This window comes from Triticum dicoccoides, chromosome 5B (genome assembly GCF_002162155.2).
Source record: "Triticum dicoccoides isolate Atlit2015 ecotype Zavitan chromosome 5B, WEW_v2.0, whole genome shotgun sequence".
Lineage (NCBI taxonomy): Eukaryota > Viridiplantae > Streptophyta > Magnoliopsida > Poales > Poaceae > Triticum > Triticum dicoccoides.
The window spans coordinates 509,190,741-509,213,494 of record NC_041389.1 but is presented as its reverse complement, the minus strand read 5'-3'; the positions used below and the strand labels follow the sequence as shown (position 1 = coordinate 509,213,494).

Sequence of the window (22,754 nt, the reverse complement as noted above, 5' to 3'; positions counted from 1 at the left end):
AGGGTGGGGGCGCGCCCTACCCCCCTGGGCGCACCGCCTGCCTCGTGGGCCACCTAGCAGGCCTCCAGTGCCCATCTTCTGCTATATGAAGTCTTTTACCCTGGAAAAAAAATCATAAGCAAGCTTTCGGGACAAGACACCACTGCCACGAGACGGAACCTTGGCGGAACCAATCTAGGGCTCCGGCGGAGCTATTCTGCCGGGAAAACATCCCTCCGGGAGAGGGAAATCATCATCATCGTCATCACCATCAATCCTCTCAGTAGGAGGGGGTCAATCTCCATCAACATCTTCACCAGCACCATCTCCTCTCAAACCCTAGTTCATTTTTTGTATCCAATCTTTGTCCCAAAACCTCAGATTGGTACATATGGGTTGCTAGTAGCGTTGATTACTCCTTGTAGTTGATGCTAGTTGGTTTATTCGGTGGAAGTTTATATGTTCAGATCCTTAATGCATATTAATACCCCTCTAATTATGAACATGAATATGATTTCTGAGTAGTTACGTTTGTTCCTGAGGACATGGGAGAAGTCTTGCTATAAGTAGTCATGTGAATTTGGTATTCGTTCAATATTTTGATGAGATGTGTGTTGTCTTTCCTCTAGTGGTGTTATGTGAACGTCGACTACATGAAACTTCACCATTGTTTGGGCCTAGAGGAAGGCATTGGGAAGTAATAAGTACATGATGGGTTGCTAGAGTGACAGAAGCTTAAACCCTAGTTTATGAGTTGCTTCGTAAGGGGTTTACCTTAATACTTCTTTTGTAGTTGCGGATGCTTGCAATAGGGGTTAATCATAAGTGGGATGCTTGTCCAAGAAAGGGCAATACCCAAGCACCGGTCCACCTACATACCAAATTATCAAAGTAACGAACGCGAATCATATGAGTGTGATGAAAACTAGCTTGACGATAATTCCCATGTGTCCTCGGGAGCGCTTTTCTCTATATAAGAACTTGTCCAGGATTGTCCTTTGCTACAAAAAGGATTGGGCCATCTTGCTGCACCTTATTTAATTTCATTACTTGTTACCCGTTACAAATTACCTTATCATAAAACTATCGGTTACCTATAATTTCAGTGCTTGCAGAGAATACCTTACTGAAAACCGCTTGTCATTTCCTTCTGCTCCTCGTTGGGTTCGACACTCTTACTTATCAAAAGGACTACAATAGATCCCCTACACTTGTGGGTCATCAACAAGGTATTCCTCTGGTATCCGGGAGTTGCATGATCTCATGGACGAAGGAACAGATACTTGACATGAAGAAATCTATAGCAAATATCTTAAACAATCTGATGCTAAGCTTACGGTTGGGCCTAGTCCATCACATCATTCTCCTACTGATGTGATCCCGTGATCAAATGACAACTCATGTCTATGGTTAGGAAACCTTAACCATCTTTGATCAACGAGCTAGTCTAGTAGAGTCATACTAGGGACAAGGTGTACTTTTATGTATTCACACATGTATTTAAGTTTCCAATCAATACAATTCTATCATGAATAATAAAATTTTATCATGAACGGGAAATATGATAAAAACCATTTTATTATTGCCTCTAGGGCATATTTCCATCAATACCGTGGAAGTCTGTCTTACCCATCGGCTAATTTGCGGTAGTACTGCTTATCTAAGGCGGTATGACCGCTCCGGTAGTACAACCACGCTAGTTTCGCGCTGGTCCTCAGTGGGTCTCGGCGACTGTCATGTACTTAGCGGCAGTATCGCTCCCCCGAGTGGTAGTACTGCTTAACGCAATTCCAAAATATAACAGTTGGATTTCTCTTCCCACTATATAAGAGAGAGATGAGATCTAGATCTACATTCTCCACCAATCCATCTATCCTCTTAGTGAGGGGGGCCTTGTGGATCTGGATATTGGAGTTCTTTTGTATTCTCCTTGTTCTTCCTCTCATATCCTCCATAGCTTTTGTTGCTTTGGTGGGATTTGAGAGTGTGGGACTTGAGCACTTCGTGTGTTCTTGCCACTGCATTAGTTGCATTGGTTCACGGTGACACGTGGAAGTGAAAGTTGAGAAACTTATTACTCTTGGGTGTTTGGGCACCCTGGAGCTTGTGCCTCTTGGGTGCTTGGGCGCCCTAGACGGTTGATGGAGTCACAGAGCTCAATCATTGTGGTGTAAAGCTACGAACAAATCTCGAGGTCTCCAATTAAGTTGTGGAGATTGCCCCAAGCAATTTGTACGTGTTTGGTGACCATCGCCAAGGGTTGCCATTTTTACGGGTTCGGTGACCGCCCTCAAGGGTTCATTAGTGGAATCACGGCACCTTGCATTGTGCGAGGGCGTGAGGATAATACAGTGACCGTAGTGCATTTTGGGGAGCATTGTGCCTCCACACCGCTCTTACGGAGATTAGCATCTACAAGGGTGTGAACTTAAGGATACATCATCGTCTTCGCGTGTCTCGGTTATCTCTTACCCGAGCTATTTACTTATGCACTTACTTTGTGATAGCCTTCACGCTTGAAGTCATATATCTCGCTATCACTTAGTTGTTTATCTTTCTTAGTATAAGTTGTTCGTGCACATAGTTGAGCCTAGTATATTTAGGTTTTGAGCTTAACAAATTAAACTCTGGTTTTATTCTGCATGTGTTCAAGCCTAAATTGTAATTGTTTTTAAACCGCCTATTCCCCCCCCCCCTCTCTCTCTAGGTGACATCCACATCCTTTCAACCTTGGTAATCAAACCCTTGGTCATAGATGTTGTCATCACGCTCATCCTTTACGATCATGTTGTAATGATCACACAAGCAGTCATCACATTCCACATCTTGCGTTGGCTCCATGTTCTGGTAGGGTACCAAACAATAGCCCGTCGAGATTGAAGCACACCGAAAGCACGCTTCACATTCACCTTAGCACTCTCTTATGCTTGGGCAAACCTAACTCGCTTCTCTCCTACCAGCCTGGAGATTATCTTCACAAGAGTTGACAACTGAGGATAGATACCATCAGCTAGGTAGTATCCCTTGTTATAGTGGTGGCATTTGACCTCAAAGTTGACCTATGGGCAGTTTCCTTCTACAAACCGTGCGAACACCAGAGACCACTGAAGCACGTTGATGTCATTGTGAGAACCTGCAATGCCAAAGAAAGAGTGCCAAATCCAAAGGTCTTGTGATGCCACAACTTCAAGTATGATCGTGCAAGCTTTAACATGCCCTTATACTGCCCCGCCAAGCAAATGGACAGTTCTTTCACTTCCAGTGTATACAATCTATGCTACCAAGCATTCCTGGAAAAGCCTCTAGATTCATTGATGGCCAACAACCGGGTTGTATCTGCAGCATTTGGTTCTCCCAAGTACTCCGGGCCAAACATTGCAACCATGGCTTTGAAGAACCTATACAACGATTGAAGGCGTGTGGACTCACTCATCCGAGCATACTCATCCACAAGATCACCGAGAATTCTGTAAGCAAGCATCCAGATAGATGCAGTGCATTTCTGATAAGAGGATAAGCCAACCCTTCCGAGGGCATCATTCTTGCATCTAAAGTAATCATCATAGTCCATCATTCCCACCCGAATATGGTTCAACACATGTCTAGCCATCCAGAAGCGTCGTCGCTAGAAAAGCTTGGCATTGTAGAGTGGGGACGTGCACCGGAAATAATCACTATACATTAGGCCATGGTCGCTCTCCCTATTACGATTCAAGGGCGGAGCATGGCCCGGGATCGATCCCCTAAAGATTGGTCACATCCTAGAAATGTGATCATTGATGACCATAGTAGAAACCACAAAGTCCTCATTGTCAGACGATGAATCGTCCGACGAACATATGACATTGTTGGAAAAAAAACTCATCATTGTTGTCGGCCATGGTACCTTGTGGGCAAAAGGTTGAACACCTTGCAGGCGGGAACAAAGTCAGGCATGGTGAAGGTACCGCCGGTGAAGGGCAGCAGGCATGTCAACATCCACGCCCTCTGGTGTAGGCGAGGCCTGTGCCGGCGACCCTTGGCACGCGTCCCTTCCCATGCTACGACGACGACGTTGAACGGTCATAGACGCCGACTGTCGTGTCTCGGTTGGTGCGGCGGGAAGTCGGTGGATGCGGCGGCCGTGCCTGGGTTGTGTCGTCACAACCGGAACTAGGTGGTGGCAGTGAGGTGGGAGATCAAGTGTGGAGTGGGAGGAGAAAGAAAGGTCGTTGCGCTACCGATGAGGGGGGCAAGGGGAGGACAAGGATGGGGGTTGCAAACCAGGCCCAAATTTGGGTCATAAATGGGTCACGGCGCACAGAAAAACAGACAACCGTCTGTTTGTGTTGGCGCGTCAGGCCGCGTTTTCTGTCAACTTCGACCCAAACAGACGCGGCCAGACAAAATGGGTCGTCGCGTTAGAGTTGGCCGAACGAGCCGAGCTTTCGACTATTCATTAAGCTCGCGAGCTACGAGATTTTGGTCCAGCCCTAATTGTGTTGTTGTGTTCTGAAATAGGTGTTGTATCCACAACTTTACTGTAATTGGGCCCCTGGACATCGAACAAACATAGAGCAAGCAGGTTGAATGTTCCAGACTATGAACCAGTGTGATGCACACAAGAATCAAACTGGAGTGTACAACAAAAAGAAACCACCTTGGCTGCTCCTAAACGCAGATCTCATATTCCATAGTTTGAGACAACATATTCCACAAGTTATAATCACTCAAGAAACGTCAACCGCTGATGCAAATTTAGCACCGAAGCATGCAACCCTCAAACATTACTACTACTACATGTCCCAAGGCCAAAATCAAATTGCAATGCTTGTTTTAGAGAATTTTCAGAGAGAAAATACAGGTACACCAAGCCACCAAGAGCTGCTATTTCTAAATTTAATTGCAACAATATCTTCGATCCTGGAGCCACACCAATCAATTCTAAAAAAAATCACTTATCTTGAAGTTTTAGCATGATCAAAAGAGATAAATTCCGCACCAATGCCTTGAAAACTAGGAACCTACGTCATTAATAACATCAATGCATTATTGACTTGAGAAAAAACTGGTACCTCGTCACACTTGCACGTGCAACATAACATACCGCCAATAGATCTCTAAAACTTTGGATGAACCCAAAACCTTGGGCATTGTTATTCTGACTTTGTGTACTACGTATTGCCATTTGCCAAACCAAAGCGGTGGCTGGGCAATCCAAATCGGAGCCGGCTGTCTCCACCTTATTATTCCTCATAGTAATGAGAATAGTTTATTAAATTTTCCTTTATATGTAGCTGAACGTAATGGCCAGGTCTATAAAGAACATGAATTATCTCCAAAATCACAAAACGTATGGAAACTTCAATGACAACCTTCATCTGCCTTTTCCTGGATCTTTTTTCCGTGCACTTGCCAGTTACAGTAAAGCTGTTTCGTGAATGCATCAGAAGCCAGGGGGCTACTGGTCAGGCATTGTTGATGCAGCACTTAGCCACAAGGACGAGCTGACTGAGACGAGACAGTTGATCTTTGGAGCAGACAGCATCTAGGCTTCCAAGGAAGATTTTCGAATATACTCTCTTTTTTTTAGGGGATCTATGGAATATACTTGTGTCCGGTGAACCACCTCACGGCTTGATCTTGACGGCTATGGGCCAAGAGGTTCAAGACCTGGGACCAGCCGGCGCTACCGTCCGTTTTATACTATATATAGAGAAGATATCTCCATTCTTCTCCGAGAAAAACACGGTGATATAGTCCGGTGTAAGAGCATCTCCATCCGCGACCCCAACAGGCCCCTCTCAGACAATTTTTTAGCGCCGGTGGCCGGAAATTGGCTCAGTCGTGTCCCCAGGACCTCATTTAGCGCCGGTTTAGGCCAAATTCAGAGTCGGCGATCCCGAGCCGAACCGAAGCGCCCGGGTGTCGCCTGGGAGCGCCAGCAGAAGCGAAAAGGGGCGTGGGGCCGCTCTGTCGGTGAGAGGAGGCCCTTTTCCTGCCGTTTCCTCCCGCTTCCCCCCTCCCCCCCGGCTTCCCTCTCATTCTCAATTCCTCCCGCCAAACTCCGCCTCCTCCCTTCCAAGCCGGTCGCCATGCTGCCGAAGAAGTACGTGTTCCCCCGCGCCGTGACAGATACCACAGCCGCCGCAGCCTAGCCGAAGCAGAGGAAGCAGAGGGCGCCGCCGTCCAAGCCCCTGGACATGACCAACGCCGACTGGAAGGCGAAAGTGCAGCGCCAGGAGGCCGTCACTGCCGATAGGCGCAATAAGGCCAAGAAGGCCGGGAGAGGGCGGCGCTCGCGGCCGCGGCGGCAGCGGAGCGCTCGGCCGAACAAGCCAAGGCGGCTCGCGTGGGGATGATGAATCCACCCGGCGGTCACGGCCCGCACGCGGCCTGGAGCCAGCAAAGCGTCAGATCTCCGGCCGGCTTCTCGTCGTCACCACAACCATGGAGCTGCACGCCGTCGCCGGGCTATGCCGACGCCACAGCCCAGCCCGAGTGATGATGCCTTCGCGACGCCCAGCAGCACAGAAGCCGCGTCGACCAGTCCAGAAGCTGCGCCGACTCCTCCCAGCCCGCGCATGCCGACGACGACGCCGGAGGCCGACCCCGACGTTTGATGCATTCCTTGCGTGTCCTTTCTTTTTGTGCACCGAACTTTTCATTTGATCGCCTCCTTTCTTTTTGTGCGCCGAACTTTTCATTTGATCGCCGAACTGTGGCACGGTAATGATCGCCGAACTATTGCGCTGATCGCTGGATTGTGGGGTTTTTTTGAAGCGGGAACGATCAAGTTTAAATATGAGGCGCGTGGCTGGGTCCTGGGGGCGGCACCTGGGGGCGTGGCTGGTGCCTTGGTCGCCCCCAAGGCCTAAAAATCGTCTCGGGTGAACGCCCGAAAATGCGCCGGCCTATACGCTGGGGGCCGAACGAATGGAGATGCTCTAAGATGCAGCAGACCCAACGGTCTGTCGCCGGCAACTTCGGAACCTAACACCGATGACATTTGCAGGAGACCTGAGTCGAACAAAGATTTCCGAGCACCGCAATAACGCCATTTAGCCGTGGCGTGGTGCATTCGATGTCACATTCTTCAAGATTGACCGACATTGGAGCAAACTAGCCACAGTGGGAGTAACTTTGGTAGTAACATTGAGTCCAACTCAGCAAATTTGCTTATGTGGCAGTGAGTTAATGAGGAGAGATGTAGTACTAGTAACTTAGCTAGTTACTGTAACATCACATGTCCCAATGCAATATGAGTCTATAACCTAATAAATGAAGCTTTGCATGTTACCACACTTATGTTACTACCCACTATTGAGGTAGTAACATAGTCTAAGGATGAGTGTATGTTACTAGTGTATGTTACTCTCCATTGTGGCTAGTCTTACAGAGTTGGCCTCCTTCACTTTCCCACAGATCAAGGCCTGCGCATCAGAAGAATTTGCATTCATTTCACAACTGAACAGACAAAACCCAGCAAAGGTGAGATGAGCCGTAACAGTCAGGGGGTTTAGTGATACACCCCTAATGTCAATTAATAGCCTCCAATGATGGATTTGCCTGAACCAAACACGGCCCTGGATCAACCCAACCCACCTAATTGGAAAGGCTTGATAGCAATGGCAATTAATCTCTTTCGTACCAGACAGACCTGCCTAACGCGACACCCTTAACCGCAAATTAGCACACTTTATTAATCAGAAATCGGAAGCTTTTGCAGTGCCACCAACCTGTAGGCCAAGAAAATCAAGCTAATGCAGGCAGCATTCATTGAGATTATCTCCAGATCGATCAAATATGCAGTGTAAAGCATATCACACCCCTCCTTGCTGTGGACCATTCAGGAAGAACAGTTAGCTCAACTCCAGACAACAAGACACGGCATGATGTTTTAGAAGAAACCAATTAGATACCAGGGTATATATACGACTTTGGCACGTCAAAGTGAAGCTAATTCTAGTGCTTTCCCCCAAAGAAGTAAAGACAGAACGGACTGAAGGGGAAATAGAGGGCAAATGAGTCCAGAACTGAAAGCAAAGTTGGAAAAGTTGGTATAAATGCTTAATTGTCAAGGATCTGGACTGGTCGAGACTGACCTCTGTATGTCAGTTGGATAGCACCCATCTTGCACATTTCAGTCTTCTGCGGCACTTTCACATCATAAATGTGGTTTGAGCTTGATTGATGTACAATGTGGTGTGCTTGAACCCCATGCTGCCTGCCATAGCGAAACAGATCATTAACTGCAAAGCATCTAACAACACTAGCAAACAAACAGATTTTCAGAAAGAAAAAAAAAAGACAGAAGAGTAGATGGCGAACACAAGCAGAATTAATAAGCTCCATCACACGAGAAGGCCAAGTGAAAGCTGACAAAGCACTCTCTGGTGATACATGCAAGACAGTATTATTATCACTACTAGAGGATCAAGCACTCGCTATTTGGAGGGAAGTGCTGACAGTCTCAAGTGGCAAGCTGACAGCAAGTCAGTTCAGACTTCAGAACTCGGATCAACCCGTATAAAATCGGGACCTGTTCCATGCTCAAACAGTGGTGCTGGTGCAAAACTTTGAAAGTAGACCCGGTCAACAATACAAAAAATCCAAAAGTGAACAGCCATTATTTAGGAAGTTAAAACATCTGCAGGGCAGCACAGAGTAACCAAAAGCTGGCAGCATCTTTTGCAGACAATGTCAGTATTGTAACTGTAGATGATATCGAGTACCAAGTAGTGGATCTGCAATAATTTGTAAATTGCATTTCAGAGCCTTCAACTGACATTCAGAGGAACAGAACCTAGACAGGGTCAGTTAAGTTCAGCACGTTCGTCTGCTCAGCATATAGTGCACATGCACGACAGTGACAGCACAAGACCATCCATCTGCCATGGCCGAATAAGGCCGACTAAGCGCTACAAGAACCTTCATCATCCGTTCTAGACTGAAAGAAGAAGTCGTGGTATATAATTGTTCTGTATTTTCAACAGTGCCTTTTATACTGTTTGTTGATTGCTCTTTTAACATGTACAACCTGGCTCATTGCATCGACATGGAGGCCAGAGAGCAGTAATGTCCCATACACATATGCACAATTGCTATTTTGCACTCTTTCTGAACAGGAAAATAAAACAATCATTTTCGTTAGTCCGAGGACTGTGGATGTCAGAACTTGAGGCAATGTCCTGAAAGATCAGTTAAGGTGATTAGGCTGGTATGGTTGCTCACCAGTCATAGACTGCAACTCAACAGAAACACTCCCACAGCAGCCAATTTCTGCCTTTTGACAAGCCTGGAGCTACAAACTACAGTTCAATTATCATTGCATATGTAACTAATGGTATAGGGTGGTTGATTATACAGAAAGAAAAAAGGCATCTGACATATGACCAATAAATCACCAAAAAGCAATATTCTTCCTCTCGGTGAATCTCATACTAAGGTTAGAACTGCTCAGGATTATGTAGCCGCAGGTCAGGTAAGATGCTATACTACAATTCCTGGTTGCATGGGTTGCAGGTCCTATTCTTGGGTCAGCTATCCCTTCAGACTTGGAACCGCAGGTCAGGTAAGATGCTATACTACAATTCCTGGTTGCATGGGTTGCAGGTCCTATTCTTGGGTCAGCTATCCCTTCAGACTTGGAACAAACAGCATGACCGGGAGATAGTTAAATGATATTATTCAAATAAACCTAACAGAACCACCACTTATTAAAGTATCTAGGTTAACAAGCACATAGCAAATGCAAGCATAGTAAATACCATCGCACGAGAAGGCCAAATGAAAACTGACAAACACTCTCTGGTAACATATGCAAGACAATATTATTATTACTACTAGAGGATCAAACACTTACTATTTGGAAGGGCTGACAATCTCGAGTGGCAAGCTGACAGGAAGTCAGTTCAGAACTTGGATCAAACTGCATCGAATTGGGACATGTTCCATGCTTAAAAAAAAGCAGTACAAGAACTTTGAAAACAGACCCTGTCAACAACACAAACAAAATTCCAAAAAACGTACGCCATCATTTACTAAATTAAAACATCTGTGGGGCGGCAGTAAATAGTTGACATATAATCTGCAAATAGTGGATGACATCATGCACCAACTAGTGGCTTTGCAATAATTTATAAGTTGCACTTCAGAGCCTTCAACAGATATACAGATGAATAGATCCTCCTACACAGGGTCAGTTTAGCATGTTCACTTGTTCAGGGTGCACAGGCAGGACAGTGACAACAGAAGACATATCAGCCCAGCTGCCATGGGCCGACTACAGCGCTACAAGAACCTTCATCATTCTGTTCTAGACTGAAAGAAGAACTCATCATGGTATATAGTTGTTTCGTATTTTCAACAGTGCCTTTTGCACTGTCTGTTGTTCTTTTAACATGCACAACCTTGGCTCATTGCATCGACATGGAGACCAGAGAGCAGTAATGCCACATACACATATGCACATTTGCTATTTTGCGCTCTTTCTGAACAGGAAAGTAAATCAATCATTTTTGTTAGTCCATGGACTGTAGATATTCAGAACTTGAGAGAAATGTTCTGAAAGATCGGTTAAGCTGATATAGTTGCTCTGCAGTCGCAGAGTGCAATTTAACAGAAACAATCCTGCTGCCCTACTCCTACAGCAGCCAGTTTCTGCTTTCTGACAAGCCCGAAGCTACAAACTACAGTCGAATTATCATTGCATATGTAACTAATGGTATCCTGAATTGGCTGATTTGACAGAAAGAATAAAAAACATCTGGCATAAGTAGCTAATGGCCAATTAATCACCCAAAGCAGTATTCGTCCTCTCAGTGAATCTAATACTAGAGTTAGAACTGCTCAGGATTATGTAGCAATAGGTCAGGTATGATGCTAAACTACTACAATTCCACGGTCGCATGGGTTGTAGGTTCTATTCTAGAGTCAGCTATCCCTCCGGACTTAAAACAAACAGCATGAGTGCTAGATAGTTAAAGAATGTTAGTCAGATAAACCTTGCAGAACCTCAGTATCTTGGATAACAATTAAGGCCTAAACTAACAGCCCAATCCCTGACACACAGACAGGACATAAGTACACACATGAAAGGATCCAAAGAGTCAAGCACTAGACCCTTATTAAATGGATATTTTAAATTTACAAGGATTATATTAGGGATGTAAGTGGCAAATAAATGGCGTCCACAATCCCGTTTAGTTAGTTTTTGCTAGCTTGATAGTTCATTTTCCTCAAACAAACAAAAAACCTATTTGAACTATCATATCATAAGTGGACTTTAAACGGGATTAAATGGGACCCGGTTGACATCCCTAGGATTATTTCTAGCTAATCTTACTTTTCCCTAAGATCAACGTTACCTCAAATCGCTCAGTCAAAAGTCATACATGGAAGGCACCAAATTATTGCAGGGAGTGATTTCCATGTTACAACAAATAGTTCATATAAGCTATTGCTTCCGTTTGTAAATAGATGATGTCCTAGAAACTGTGCAATCAGACTGCTGGAATCTTGAATATTGCTAACATATATTCAGATTGGTCAGGTGATAATGCTATAAATATAATAGAAATTCTCATGAAAAATACTTTCGTAATATGATAAGTTTATAGTTTATCTTAACATTTCTGTAATGAAATTAACAGTCAAAGTTACATATTGCATACTGTGCCCACTGCTCCAGTCCAAAACATCATCTATTAACAAAGTGAGGGAGTATTATTTAAACTGGTGTTCAATTGTGGGAAAACACCTTGGCCTTCGTTTGATGCACAAGATAGTGCATTTTCTTCATTTATTTAAATTTAAAAAAAATCTTTGACTGCCTATACTAAAAAGGGATGCAAATGACAGCATTTATTGGGAATGTATATTTCTCATTTCACTGAAAATGAAGTCAGCTTCATCCAGATTTTACAACCAATTGAAACCCGACAGTTGTACCTCTAAACAACCAAGTTACATCTAAACAGGCCCGCAGAAATAAACACAGCAGGTTTGGACTTCTCTGATCTGGTCAGTCGAATCTTGGAAAGTTACCTGTACCCCATGGGGATGGGATGTGGAGGCTTAACTTCAAGCTGACAAGACTTGCTGGAGTAGAAGCAAAATTAGGAATATTTCTCTTCTGTCACTTGTGGCTGAGCAGGTTATTTTGGCACTGGACCATGCACAGGACAGCATCTCACCATTGCCGAGTTGGGTCTCAGTTTTTCTTCAGGCTAAACTGCTTGGGCTGGCTGCTGTGCAGCGGGTGCGCATCTGGCAGCAGCCCCGTATCCAGTGGCTGTGCACCAGTGATGCCAAATCCAAGCTTTTTCACATTAAGGACAATGGAAGACGGCGCAGAAACTTCATTCCTCTGCTCGATACTGATGCTGGTCAGGTCACCCTTCAAGCTCATAAACAGAGCGAGCTGCTCAAACATTTTACTGCATCTATTGGCTCCTCTGCCACCAGAAGCTGCAACATTAACTGGGAGTCTGGGACTACCCTGAGGTCCAGCGGCACGATCTATATGCTTTTGATGTGCCTTTCTCCGAGGAAGAAATCAAGGCTGCAGTTTTTGATCTCCCTTCTGGTAAAGCACCAGGCCCTGATGGGTTCACGGCTGACTTCCTTAAGCACTGTTGGAGTTTGATCAAAGAGGATCTCATCTGTACTTTCAACCAATTGTTCTCCCTCAGAGGGAAGAGGTGGTTCATGCTGAACTCTGCCCACATAACCCTAATACCCAAGTCTACTGATGCTACTAGAGTCAAGGACTTACGGCCGATCAGTCTGATGCATTCTATTGCAAAGATCCTTTGTAAACTGCTGTCCAACAGGCTGGCTCCCTTTCTGCATCAGATCATCCCCTCTCCGCAGAGTGCTTTCATCAAGAATCATTTGATCCAAGACAATTTTCTTTATGTCAGGAATGCTTTTCGAAAGCTGCAGAAGAATAAGGACCCGGCATTGCTGCTCAAATTGGATATTGTAGGACCTTTTGATAATGTGCGCTGGAGTTACTTGCTTGAACTTATGTCTAGGCTGGGTTTTGGTCAGAGCTGGTGTGATCTAATTGCTCTGCTCTGGTCGTCTGCCTCCTCAAGGATTTTGGTCATCGGAGAACTGGGTCTGCACTTCCACCAAAAAAGGGGACTAAGACAGGGAGACCCACTCTCCCCGATGCTATTCATAATTGCAATTGCAGCTCTACACTGGTTATTTGCAAAGGCCTGTTCTGTTGGAGCTCTCACCAACCTTCGTCTGCCTCCTCAGCTCAGAGCTAGCCTTTACGCTGACAACGCAGCTCTATTCGTCTCCCAAATTATCGCCTGACATTGAAACCACTAAGCAAATCCTGCTCCTCTTCGGATCTGCTTCCGGGCTCAAAGCCAATGTGCCAAAGAGCGTCTTCCTTGAAGATATTAACCTCCAACAGCTGCTGCAAATTTTTCAAGCTCCCGTTGGTCAAGTTCCTAGCAAATACTTGGGTTTGCCTCTGCACTTCAAGAAATATCACTCGTGCTGACGTCCAGCCCACCCTGGATAAGTTGGCATCCAGGCTGAAAAGATGGCGTGGTAAGCTGCTTTCAAGTGATTCTCACCTTAGGTTGGTCGACTCGATCCTCCCGGCTACCTGGTATACCTTATTTCACAATTCAAGCTTGACAACTGGGCCATCAAAGAAGTCGACAAGCTGAGGAGAAACTTGCTTTGGCGAGCCAAACCTGATGCTGTGGGAGGCATGGCTCTTGTGAATTGGAATACTGTATGTCGTCATAAAAATCTTGGAGGGTTGGGAGTCTTGGACCTCAGACGTTTTGGGCGAGCCCTGCGTCTCCGGTGGAAGTGGCTCGACTGGACAGACACTGTTGCAGCTGCAATTGCTAGTCAAGCTTGGATGGCTGGACTGCACAGAATTTCAGTGATCTTGGAGCTCTGGCAATTCACACAACTTTGGCTGCGTCTCAACCAAGTCTCCCTGCATCCTGACGTTGATGACTCCATTCGCTGGGCCTGGAACCCCTCTCAGGCATACTCTACTGCCTCCGCATACCGCTGTCAGTTTATTGGATCATTCTTAAATATACGATTTGACAAGCTTTGGTGGGCGCAAGTTGAGTCTAAGTGCCGTTTCTTCATGTGGCCGTGGCTTCGGGGAAGAATCCTTACAAATGACAATCTGGAGACTCGTGGTATTCCTCATAATGGTGCATGCGACCCTTGTGATCAGGCCAAGGACTCCCCTTTGCACCTTGTTCTGAAATGCCCCTATGCCAAATCCGTTTGGCAGCTGCTTGCTCACTCGTGTGACAACCCTGCCTTGGCCGCAAATGCACAGAAGTTGTGTCCATCAAGGACTGGTGGAATGATCATACCAGCAACATGCCTCAGAGGGACATCTCAGGCTGCAATTTACATGACCTGAAACCTGTGGAAGGAACGTAACAGGATAGTTTTCGAGCACAAGTCCCTTCTTGAAGACGGCCTTTTCCAACTCACCAAGCAAGACATTTTGCAACCTACTGTATCCATCAGTTGGCTCTCTATTGTTGAAAATGAACCTGCACCAGAACCTGATTAGCTTTTTCTTTCAGTTTGGTGTGGGAAACCTTAATCCCAACCTCTTGTAAAACAAGAGAATCATTGTATTTGTTTACTCCTGCTTAATATATCGGCAGCTCAACTTCCACTTCCTCAAAAAAAAAAACTTTTACATACTGACAGCAGAAAACTCCTGCCTTTACATGGCCCAATACCCTTGAAATGTTACCTGGAAGTGGGCAAAAATGACAAATCAGAGGAAAAAAGGTCGGCAGCCAGTCAGTACAAACAGAGCACCCTAATCAGCTAGGACTGACTGCACAACAAATATTACATGAAATTTACATTGCACGTGAAGAATAAGAGCACTAATAATCTGCCTAGTTCAAAATTGCGGGCAAACTATAAGAACCGCAACACAGGTTACTTTATGACGACTGAGATAAGCTAACATACAAACAACTCCAACAGTACATAAAGTGATATTACAACAACTAAAACTATAACTCCCTTTCTTTAGAAATGTAAACACTACAGACTGCGAATAGTAATTATTTGAGAACAAAGTAAAAATTCAGAACATAACACAATTTATGATTGCAAGGGAAATGATATAATTCAGCCCAGAACTTGCCGATGATTAGAAGAAGTGTTCCTAAAAATACTACAAGAAGGGAAGTAACAGCAGAACTTCCAAGCAAAATTCCAAACATTTACAAAAGATTTGTTCAACTAAAAAACAGTCAAAAAGAAAATGCAAGAAATAACAGCTCTTACTTAGGTACTATAGAACTGTAAAAATACATCACCAAGATGTAAACTGAAACTTAGGATCTATGTAACTTAATAACTAATAAGCTACACACTGTCAGTAGCAATTCAGAGAGATCAAGAATTATCATAAAACATACAGGGCAACATGAGATCAGTTACAGAAAATAAATATTGCGACTCCGGTGAATTGGAACTGTAAAAACCTCACTGGAAACACCTTGGTCATAACCGAAGGATTTGCTCACAAAGGAAAAACATGGAGTCAAATCAGTCAACTGCTTAGTCATAAGGAAAATACGGAGGAAAGGCAAAAGCAAACCAACGAATTATAACAACATAAGGGCAACAAACCTTGAAGAAGGCACAGCACACCAACCACCACAGGTCTGATGGCCCCCAAATCGGTGCTCAATAAAGTTTCCGTGCAGCAGAACACTACTCCTCAAGTAGCCCTCATGAACATTACATCTCCATTGATCTTGGTTTGCCTGAAATGGGAACTATTAAGAAAAATACAACTCCGTTCAAAATTATAATCACAGTGATCTTATTAAGAAAAATCCTAGGTAGCGACAGAACGCCAAAAAACAAACACTGGAAAAACCTTTGCCCAAACCTGGCCTGATCGCATAGCCTTGATGTTCAATGAATATTGAAGATAGATGAGAAGGTAGGACTGAAAGACTGGACAATGAGAAAGGCTGTAAGACTGAAAGACTGGAGAATGAGTGATTTTAAAATTTAAGGACATAATACAGAAATCTGAAACTGAAGAAAACTGAGGACATATATACTGAAGGACAGAACTAATAATCTGCCTAGACTCATGAATGACGGATAAGTAGGGGCTTGAAAAATGAAAATCTGAACAGTGAGAAGGGACTTACTGAAATAATGAATAAACATGTGCACTGAAGATCAATAAACTGAACTTCAAAGAATGAGTCTGAAGACTCAAGTACTGAAGTAACAATAAGACGATGAAATTCAGAAAATAGTAAAGCAACAAAAATACTGATGACTAAAGAAATTTTACAGATAAACCAAATGATACATGAATTAAACTGACATACTGGGACTGAGAAAAAATACAATGAACTAAATAGACTGGCTGATTAATGCAGGACTGTCCAGTTACTTGGCTCACGCTTGTACCAAAAAAAGTAAAGAAAGAAATTGAAAAGATACCAAATAAGATAATATCATCTGAAAGACTGAACAGAACAATGATGCATCCTCTCTGAAACGAAGAGCAGCAGCGCTGCTTTCATTTATATTAAGGTAGGAACGAAAAGTACAGTTACATGGTCCAGCATACATAGAAAGACCACCTGGGTCAGCAGGAACTACTGGGAAAAAAGAAAGGGAAAGGAAAATTACGGGGCTTCCATCTCACGTGGCGCAGCTCCGGCCGCCGACAACAGAGAAGGCAGCTAGACCATAGGGAGGCCATCATGCTGACCGGAGACAACAGGTGCACCCCATTGATCCCAGTGCCCCTCCATTCGAACAGTTCGTCAGATAACACTAATACTGACAAGTTATTATCTATTATGGTTTTGAATTGTGATGCAAATCCAGACAACCCTAGATAGAGACAGAATATCGAAAAATGAACACACACACAAAAAAAGCAATAGAAACCGAAAATATATATTAAATATAGATACTGAACAAGACTAGAATTCCGCCTAAGTTTGGATTTATCTGTCAGCCAGACTGAAGATAGCTTCTACTGTACTAGTCTAACTAGTACAAACTGCAAAATTTAAGATGATATAGTCTGACAGAACTATGTATAATTACGAATAGGAGATCTGGAAACATTGTTCATTCCTTTTTTCATCTGGTCTGAACTAGAACTAGATGGAAACGTTGTTCATTCCTTTTTTTTCATCTGGTCTGAACTAGAACTAGATAGGAAATAAGCAGAGCACATCTAGTATGGCTACAACTAACTAAAAAGGCTAATTCTGACTAAAACAGACTACAACCAATGATACTCTAGATTGATTAGAACTAAGAATGACTAGGCGAAGCAGATCAACAATTTGATGCCTGAACAAAATGAACAACGCAAGAGGAAAACTAATAGGAAATTAATTGTTTGAGAGAAAATATAATACTGAATTGTTGAACATACATCATAAGTGGCCTGTCAAAATTGATATTTAAGCCGATATAATTTTCTCCGAACTATATACTAGTGAACATCATCACCACTGAATTACATTAAGAAAAACTAACAAGATAACCTACAACGAAGCTGCTTATCGTCTCAACTGAAAATGGAAAAAAAGTGGCTGAACGCATAGCTCTCAACTCCCTTGCTGCAAAAACATGTGTTCAAGCACTGACCAAAAAACACAAAAACATCACCAAAGCACTGGGATGTTTTCTGACGCCCCCTCAGCATGAGTGGCAACCCTGATGCCCCCTTAGCATGAGCTGCCTGCATGAAAATTCCACTATGCCACCATGTGCACGAGAAAAACAACACACAAAACATGGAGCAGCACATCCAATCCCACATTCCCACGGCTGAAATCCCGAATGCCCCCTCGATTTTTAGTCTGAATGAAGCCAAACAACAGAGGAAAAAAATAGCATTTCTGATTTTATTTGCAGGTCATCTAACCGATTACAGTATCAACTGTTTGGTTACAGTATGTTGCAAAACATAGAACTGAATGACAGAACGTTGCTATGGTGATATTCCATCCGTAACACAAACAGTTTTCCAAGGGAGAAATGAATGAAATAGATCCAGAGTACTCACAAGTCAAATGACACTGATCAAATTAGCTTGGGGGCAGAAAGGAGTTCTCTTGCTTGTGTCTTTGTCCCTTCACATAATGCTGAGCAAATGAAGATTCCATCAACCATTCTAGTGCAGATGCATGGCAGCATTGAGGGTGATAACTTCCCCAATTCATAGGGTCCGCAAGTTTAGGACGAGAACTCTCACTCAAATTTTCACCTCAGAATATAACACTCTCTTATCACTCAAGATCACTACACCATGGTGTAGATGCTAGCATGATAAATCAATCCTCCAATATGGTTCCCATGCCAGATTCAGAACTCAGGCTTCACTATATGACATTCAGTGTCATTGTATGATTCTGTTCCTCATTCGATGTAGAGTGATTCAACTCCTGAGTCCTCCCCACTATCGGCACCATCGTCATCAATGCCAGCACCAACTTTCCTCTTTCTGCCACCTGCATCCCCAAGAAACTTCTCCCTCAATTCTGCTCCTCCACGACGACCACCACCAAGCTCATCCCATCCACGACCCATGCTAGTGAACATACGATCCAAATTCGCCTTCTCTCGGCTCATCAAGAGCAGCTCCTCCAGCTTCCGCCTTGCGTCATGTATCTCATTGGAATCTAAAAGCTCCCCTTTATAGTATGCCTCCCGGAGGAACACAGTGTGCAGCTTCCCCTGGTTTCCTCTTGTTGATATGTAGAATATCCCCTGATACTTAAGCAAGAACTCTTTAATCTTCTTTGGCACACCAAGGGCGTCGCGGAAGAGCGCGAGACGCTCTAGCGTGGTACGCTTGTCGACTGTGAGAGAGAGCAGCTCATGGACAGCAGCGACAGCACGCTTCTCCATGCGGCGTTGTGCCTCAAGTGAGCGCAGGTCGTGGCCAGAGACGTCCGCATACGGGGAAGCGTAGGGGAGGCGCTGCCACTTCCAAACTGCAATGCGGAAATACTTGCCAATCTTAAAGCCCGGCGGAAAGCGGGTGGGGAACGCGAAGCGCGCGTCCTCCTCGCCGGCGCCGGGAGCGCGGTGCTCGCGGTAGTGGCGCTCCCGGGAGCGCTCGACGGCGGCGACGGTGAGGTCGGGTGGGTCGTCAGGGGAAGGCACAAACTCGACGAACCCGTCAGGCGTGAGGCGGAACAGGGCGGGATTGGACAGGATGATGGAGTCGGCGAAGTCGTCGGGGAGGCCGAAGTCGCGGCGGAGGAGACGGATGTGCTCTAGGCGGAGGCGGTGGTGCGGGGGCGCGAGGAGGAGCAGCTTGCGGAGGCGGAGGACGGCGCCGGGGCGCAAGGAGGCGATGGCGTCGGCCTCGAGGCGCAGCGCGGCGGAGGCGCGCGGGGTGAGGCGCGCGTGGAGGATGCGGTGGACGGGGTGGAGGAAGAGGTGGAAGGCGTGCGGGTGGCGCAGCATGAAGTTGCCGGCGTCGAGGGGCGCGAGGCGGAGCTGGCGGCGCGAGAGGGCGCCGAGGCGGGAGAAGGGCACGGAGACCGCGCCGCTGCCCCCGGCGGAGAATTTGCCCGAGGGCGCGGTGGGGGTGGCGGCGTAGAGGAGCAGCGCGTGGAGCGCGAGGAAGCGGCGGACGCGCTTCTGGACCTCCATGATGCCGTCGAAGGCGTGGTCGCGGACGCGCTGCTGCTTCTGGGGGAGGGAGGTGGACTTGGAGGAGTAGCCTGCGTCGGCCCCTCCGACGAGCGCCGCCGCCACCGCGCGCGGCGGCGGCGGCCGTAGGGCGGCGATGCGGCGGAGCATCGTTATTTGGGGATTGGTTTTGGCGGCGGCCAGCGAAAGAGAGAGGCCGAGTGGTAGCAAACGCGGGTGAAAGAGGCAGGCCGTCGGATGCGCACGAGACGCGAATCGCGACGCAATTTTCATGTTTTCTTTCTTTCTTTCCGCTGGCCAATGCATTCTAACCAGTTGAACTATCATTTGCAACTCTGGCAGCTTTTGTTTTCATACTTCAAATTTATTGGCAAGTTTTCTCGCACATAGTGGATACTTGCAACCATATTATGGTGATCTAGCTGAACCCAAAGAAATAATGGGTAAACAGTGGATTCACCAAGCTATCATGTGAGCAGAGAGATCTTATTAGAGCAACTCTAGCAGACCCCGCATCCCGCCCCGGCCCGCAAAATAACCGTCAAAGTGCGGGTCGGGGCGGGAAAACCTGCCCGATCAGACCCAGCATCCCGCCCCAGTCTGCAAATATTTTTGCGGGGCGCGACAAAACTTCTCCCCCAACCTCTAGTTTCACGGGCTAGAAGGCCGACCCGAGCTCAGCCCCTACCCGCAGCGAGATTTGGCGGGAGGGACATTTCCGCGCGGCCTTTCCGCTCCCCCACCCGCCGCCACCATTGCCTCGCCACCGCACGCTCCGGCGCATCCTCCGCGGTCGTCCCTCACTAACATGGACGACTCCCTGCTGCCCCTCGTCACTGTCGAGGTCGCGCACGCTCCTTCCCCTCGGGCGGGTCTCGCCGCCAGCCATGTTGGCCCCGCCGTCGCTCAAGCTAGCGCCGCGCCTGCCCGCAAGCGGCAGGGCAACGTGGTCGTGCAGGGCGGGAATCCGGCAGCCCCCGCCGTGAAGGCTCGCACTCCAGGCGCCAACACTGCTGCGCGATCTCGGCCGGCGGCGGAGAAGGTCACCAAGACCGCGGGCGGCAAGAGGAAGAGGATTCCAGCTACAAACAAGCCGCCTCCTTCATCCTCTCACTCCATCCTGGAAAGAGGTGCCCCGACGATGTCGTTAAACGGTGTCGCTCCCCCCGCAAGCAAGGTGTTCGACGAAATGGCCGGAAGGTATGCGTCTTCGGTCATGGCGATTTCCTTTCGTTTTCGCCATTTTTTGCGATATCTCATAACTTGTTATCGTTCAGTATAGTTGTGGTTCAAACAATCCAACTTCCAAGTTCGTGAACTTGTTGGACACCAATGCCGTTGACATTGATCAAGCCTCGTTCGCCACATTCGACTACAATGAAACGGAGGACGGCGTGGATGATCATGGTTGTGAGGACGAATTGGCGGAGATCGAAGCAGAAGCGTATAAGCAATCACAATCAACATCTAGGAAAAGCCAAAGATCGAAGAACTACACGATTTTGGAAGATCAAGCTTTGATTCAAGCATGGAGTGCGGTGTCTCTTGATGCATGCACGAGTACTTCTCAAACCGCCAAGGGATATTGACAAAGGATCGAAGATCAATACTTCCACATTATGGTAAAGTATCCCAATAGGACTCCGCGCACATTTCGGTCGCTTCAAGGGTGTTGGGAGAATATCAAGCCTATATGCAGCCGTTGGGCAGCTTGCTTGGAGCAAGTACGCAATGCACCTCCAAGTGGGACCGTGGAGTCCGATTACGTGAGTTTGTTTTGCCTTTGTTCAAGTTGTGCATAATCATATTTACATCATGAGAATTTATCACATCACTTTGTTCACATTATGTAGGACAAGATTGCCCAACATAGATACAAAGACATGGAAGCTTCAGAAGGCAAATTCTTCAAACTATAGCATTGTTGGGAGTTGCTCCAAAAGTGCGAGAAGTGGAAGTTGATCGACAAAGAATCGCCACCGAAGAGAGGCTCGCTTACAAACATGGATGAAGATGAGGATGATGATGGCCCAAGAAATTTGAACAAGCCCGGTAGCGACAAGAAGACTAAGGAGAAGATGAAGAGAGATGAAGAGAGATGAAGAAGCATCGAGCTTGAGGGAGAAGATTGATGTCATGGTGCAATCAAACGAGTTGATGTTGTTGAAGTCATTGGAGATCAAGAAAGAGTTGGCCGAGAAGAAGGCAAAAGAGAAGCAAGAAAAGTGGCAATTGCTCAAGGAAGAGGGGCTCCGCAAAGCTGCCATTAAGGAGAAAAGAGCACGCACCGCTGAAAACAAATCCATGTCCTTGTTGCTCGTCGAAGAGAACAAGATCATGTCAATGAACCGCGATGACATGGACAACCTCACCAAAACATGCCATGATATGGCAAGGAGAGAAATCTTGAAGAGGAGAATGGTCGCGTCGGTCGGTCCGTGGTACAGTTCCGGAGATGTTTTCTCTTCTCCATATGGTGGCAATGTCGATGATTTCGGTGCGGGAGTTGGGACAAGCGCCGGAGGTGGATTCGGTGGTGCCGATGAACTTCAAGATGGACTCGTTGGCGCGGAGTGAAGATCGACCAAGATGATGCCGGACATGGCCGTAACTTTTGCAAGGCCCTCTTTTGCGTTTGTCGTGCTGAACTTGGCTCTTATTTACGCGTAAAACTGTGTTATGTTTGTTTGAATTTGAACTTATTTGTGGGAACTTATGTCAAATGCGAGAATTGAGCGTTTCCTGTTTTCGGGTCGACGCGGCGGTGTCCGAACAGACACCGCAAAAGTCGACCCGTATAAAAGCATATTCGGCGAATATACTTTTATACGGGCCCGTTTGGGGAGTCTGCATCTGCGGCCGTCCGAGTCAGCCCGCAAAAGCGGTTTCCCCCGAACTGCAAACGCGTTTTGCGGGTCGGCCGGATGCGGGGTCTGCTAGAGTTGCTCTTACAGCCAAAAGCACATCGGTTCTAGATAGCACAAAAGAACAATGTACTCGGTTCAAAAAGGACGATACGTGTTTACAAAGCAGGCAGCGACATTTTCAATCAGTGGGGTATGATAGACTTGAAATGCGCTGTCTCCTTATGGTTATGGACGTGA

At 46.2% G+C, this 22,754-nt stretch overlaps 1 protein-coding gene across 1 annotated transcript; it reads right to left on the bottom strand.

The window, feature by feature from the left end:
* Positions 1-11,832: 11,832 nt before the first annotated feature.
* On the bottom strand, positions 11,833-19,802 carry LOC119311218 (protein ROOT PRIMORDIUM DEFECTIVE 1-like). The gene is made up of 3 exons (XM_037586855.1): positions 18,053-19,802; positions 15,625-15,761; positions 11,833-14,728 (listed from the first exon to the last, which is right to left on the bottom strand). Exon 1 carries the CDS (start codon positions 19,798-19,800, stop codon positions 18,406-18,408), a length of 1,395 nt encoding a protein of 464 aa, XP_037442752.1. The 5' UTR covers positions 19,801-19,802; the 3' UTR covers positions 11,833-14,728; positions 15,625-15,761; positions 18,053-18,405.
* Positions 19,803-22,754: the final 2,952 nt, after the last annotated feature.

What these genes read in the sequence shown, in the direction of transcription:
- LOC119311218 (XM_037586855.1), bottom strand. Translation starts at nt 19,800, where the DNA reads ATGCTCCGCCGCATCGCCGCCCTACGGCCGCCGCCGCCGCGCGCGGTG.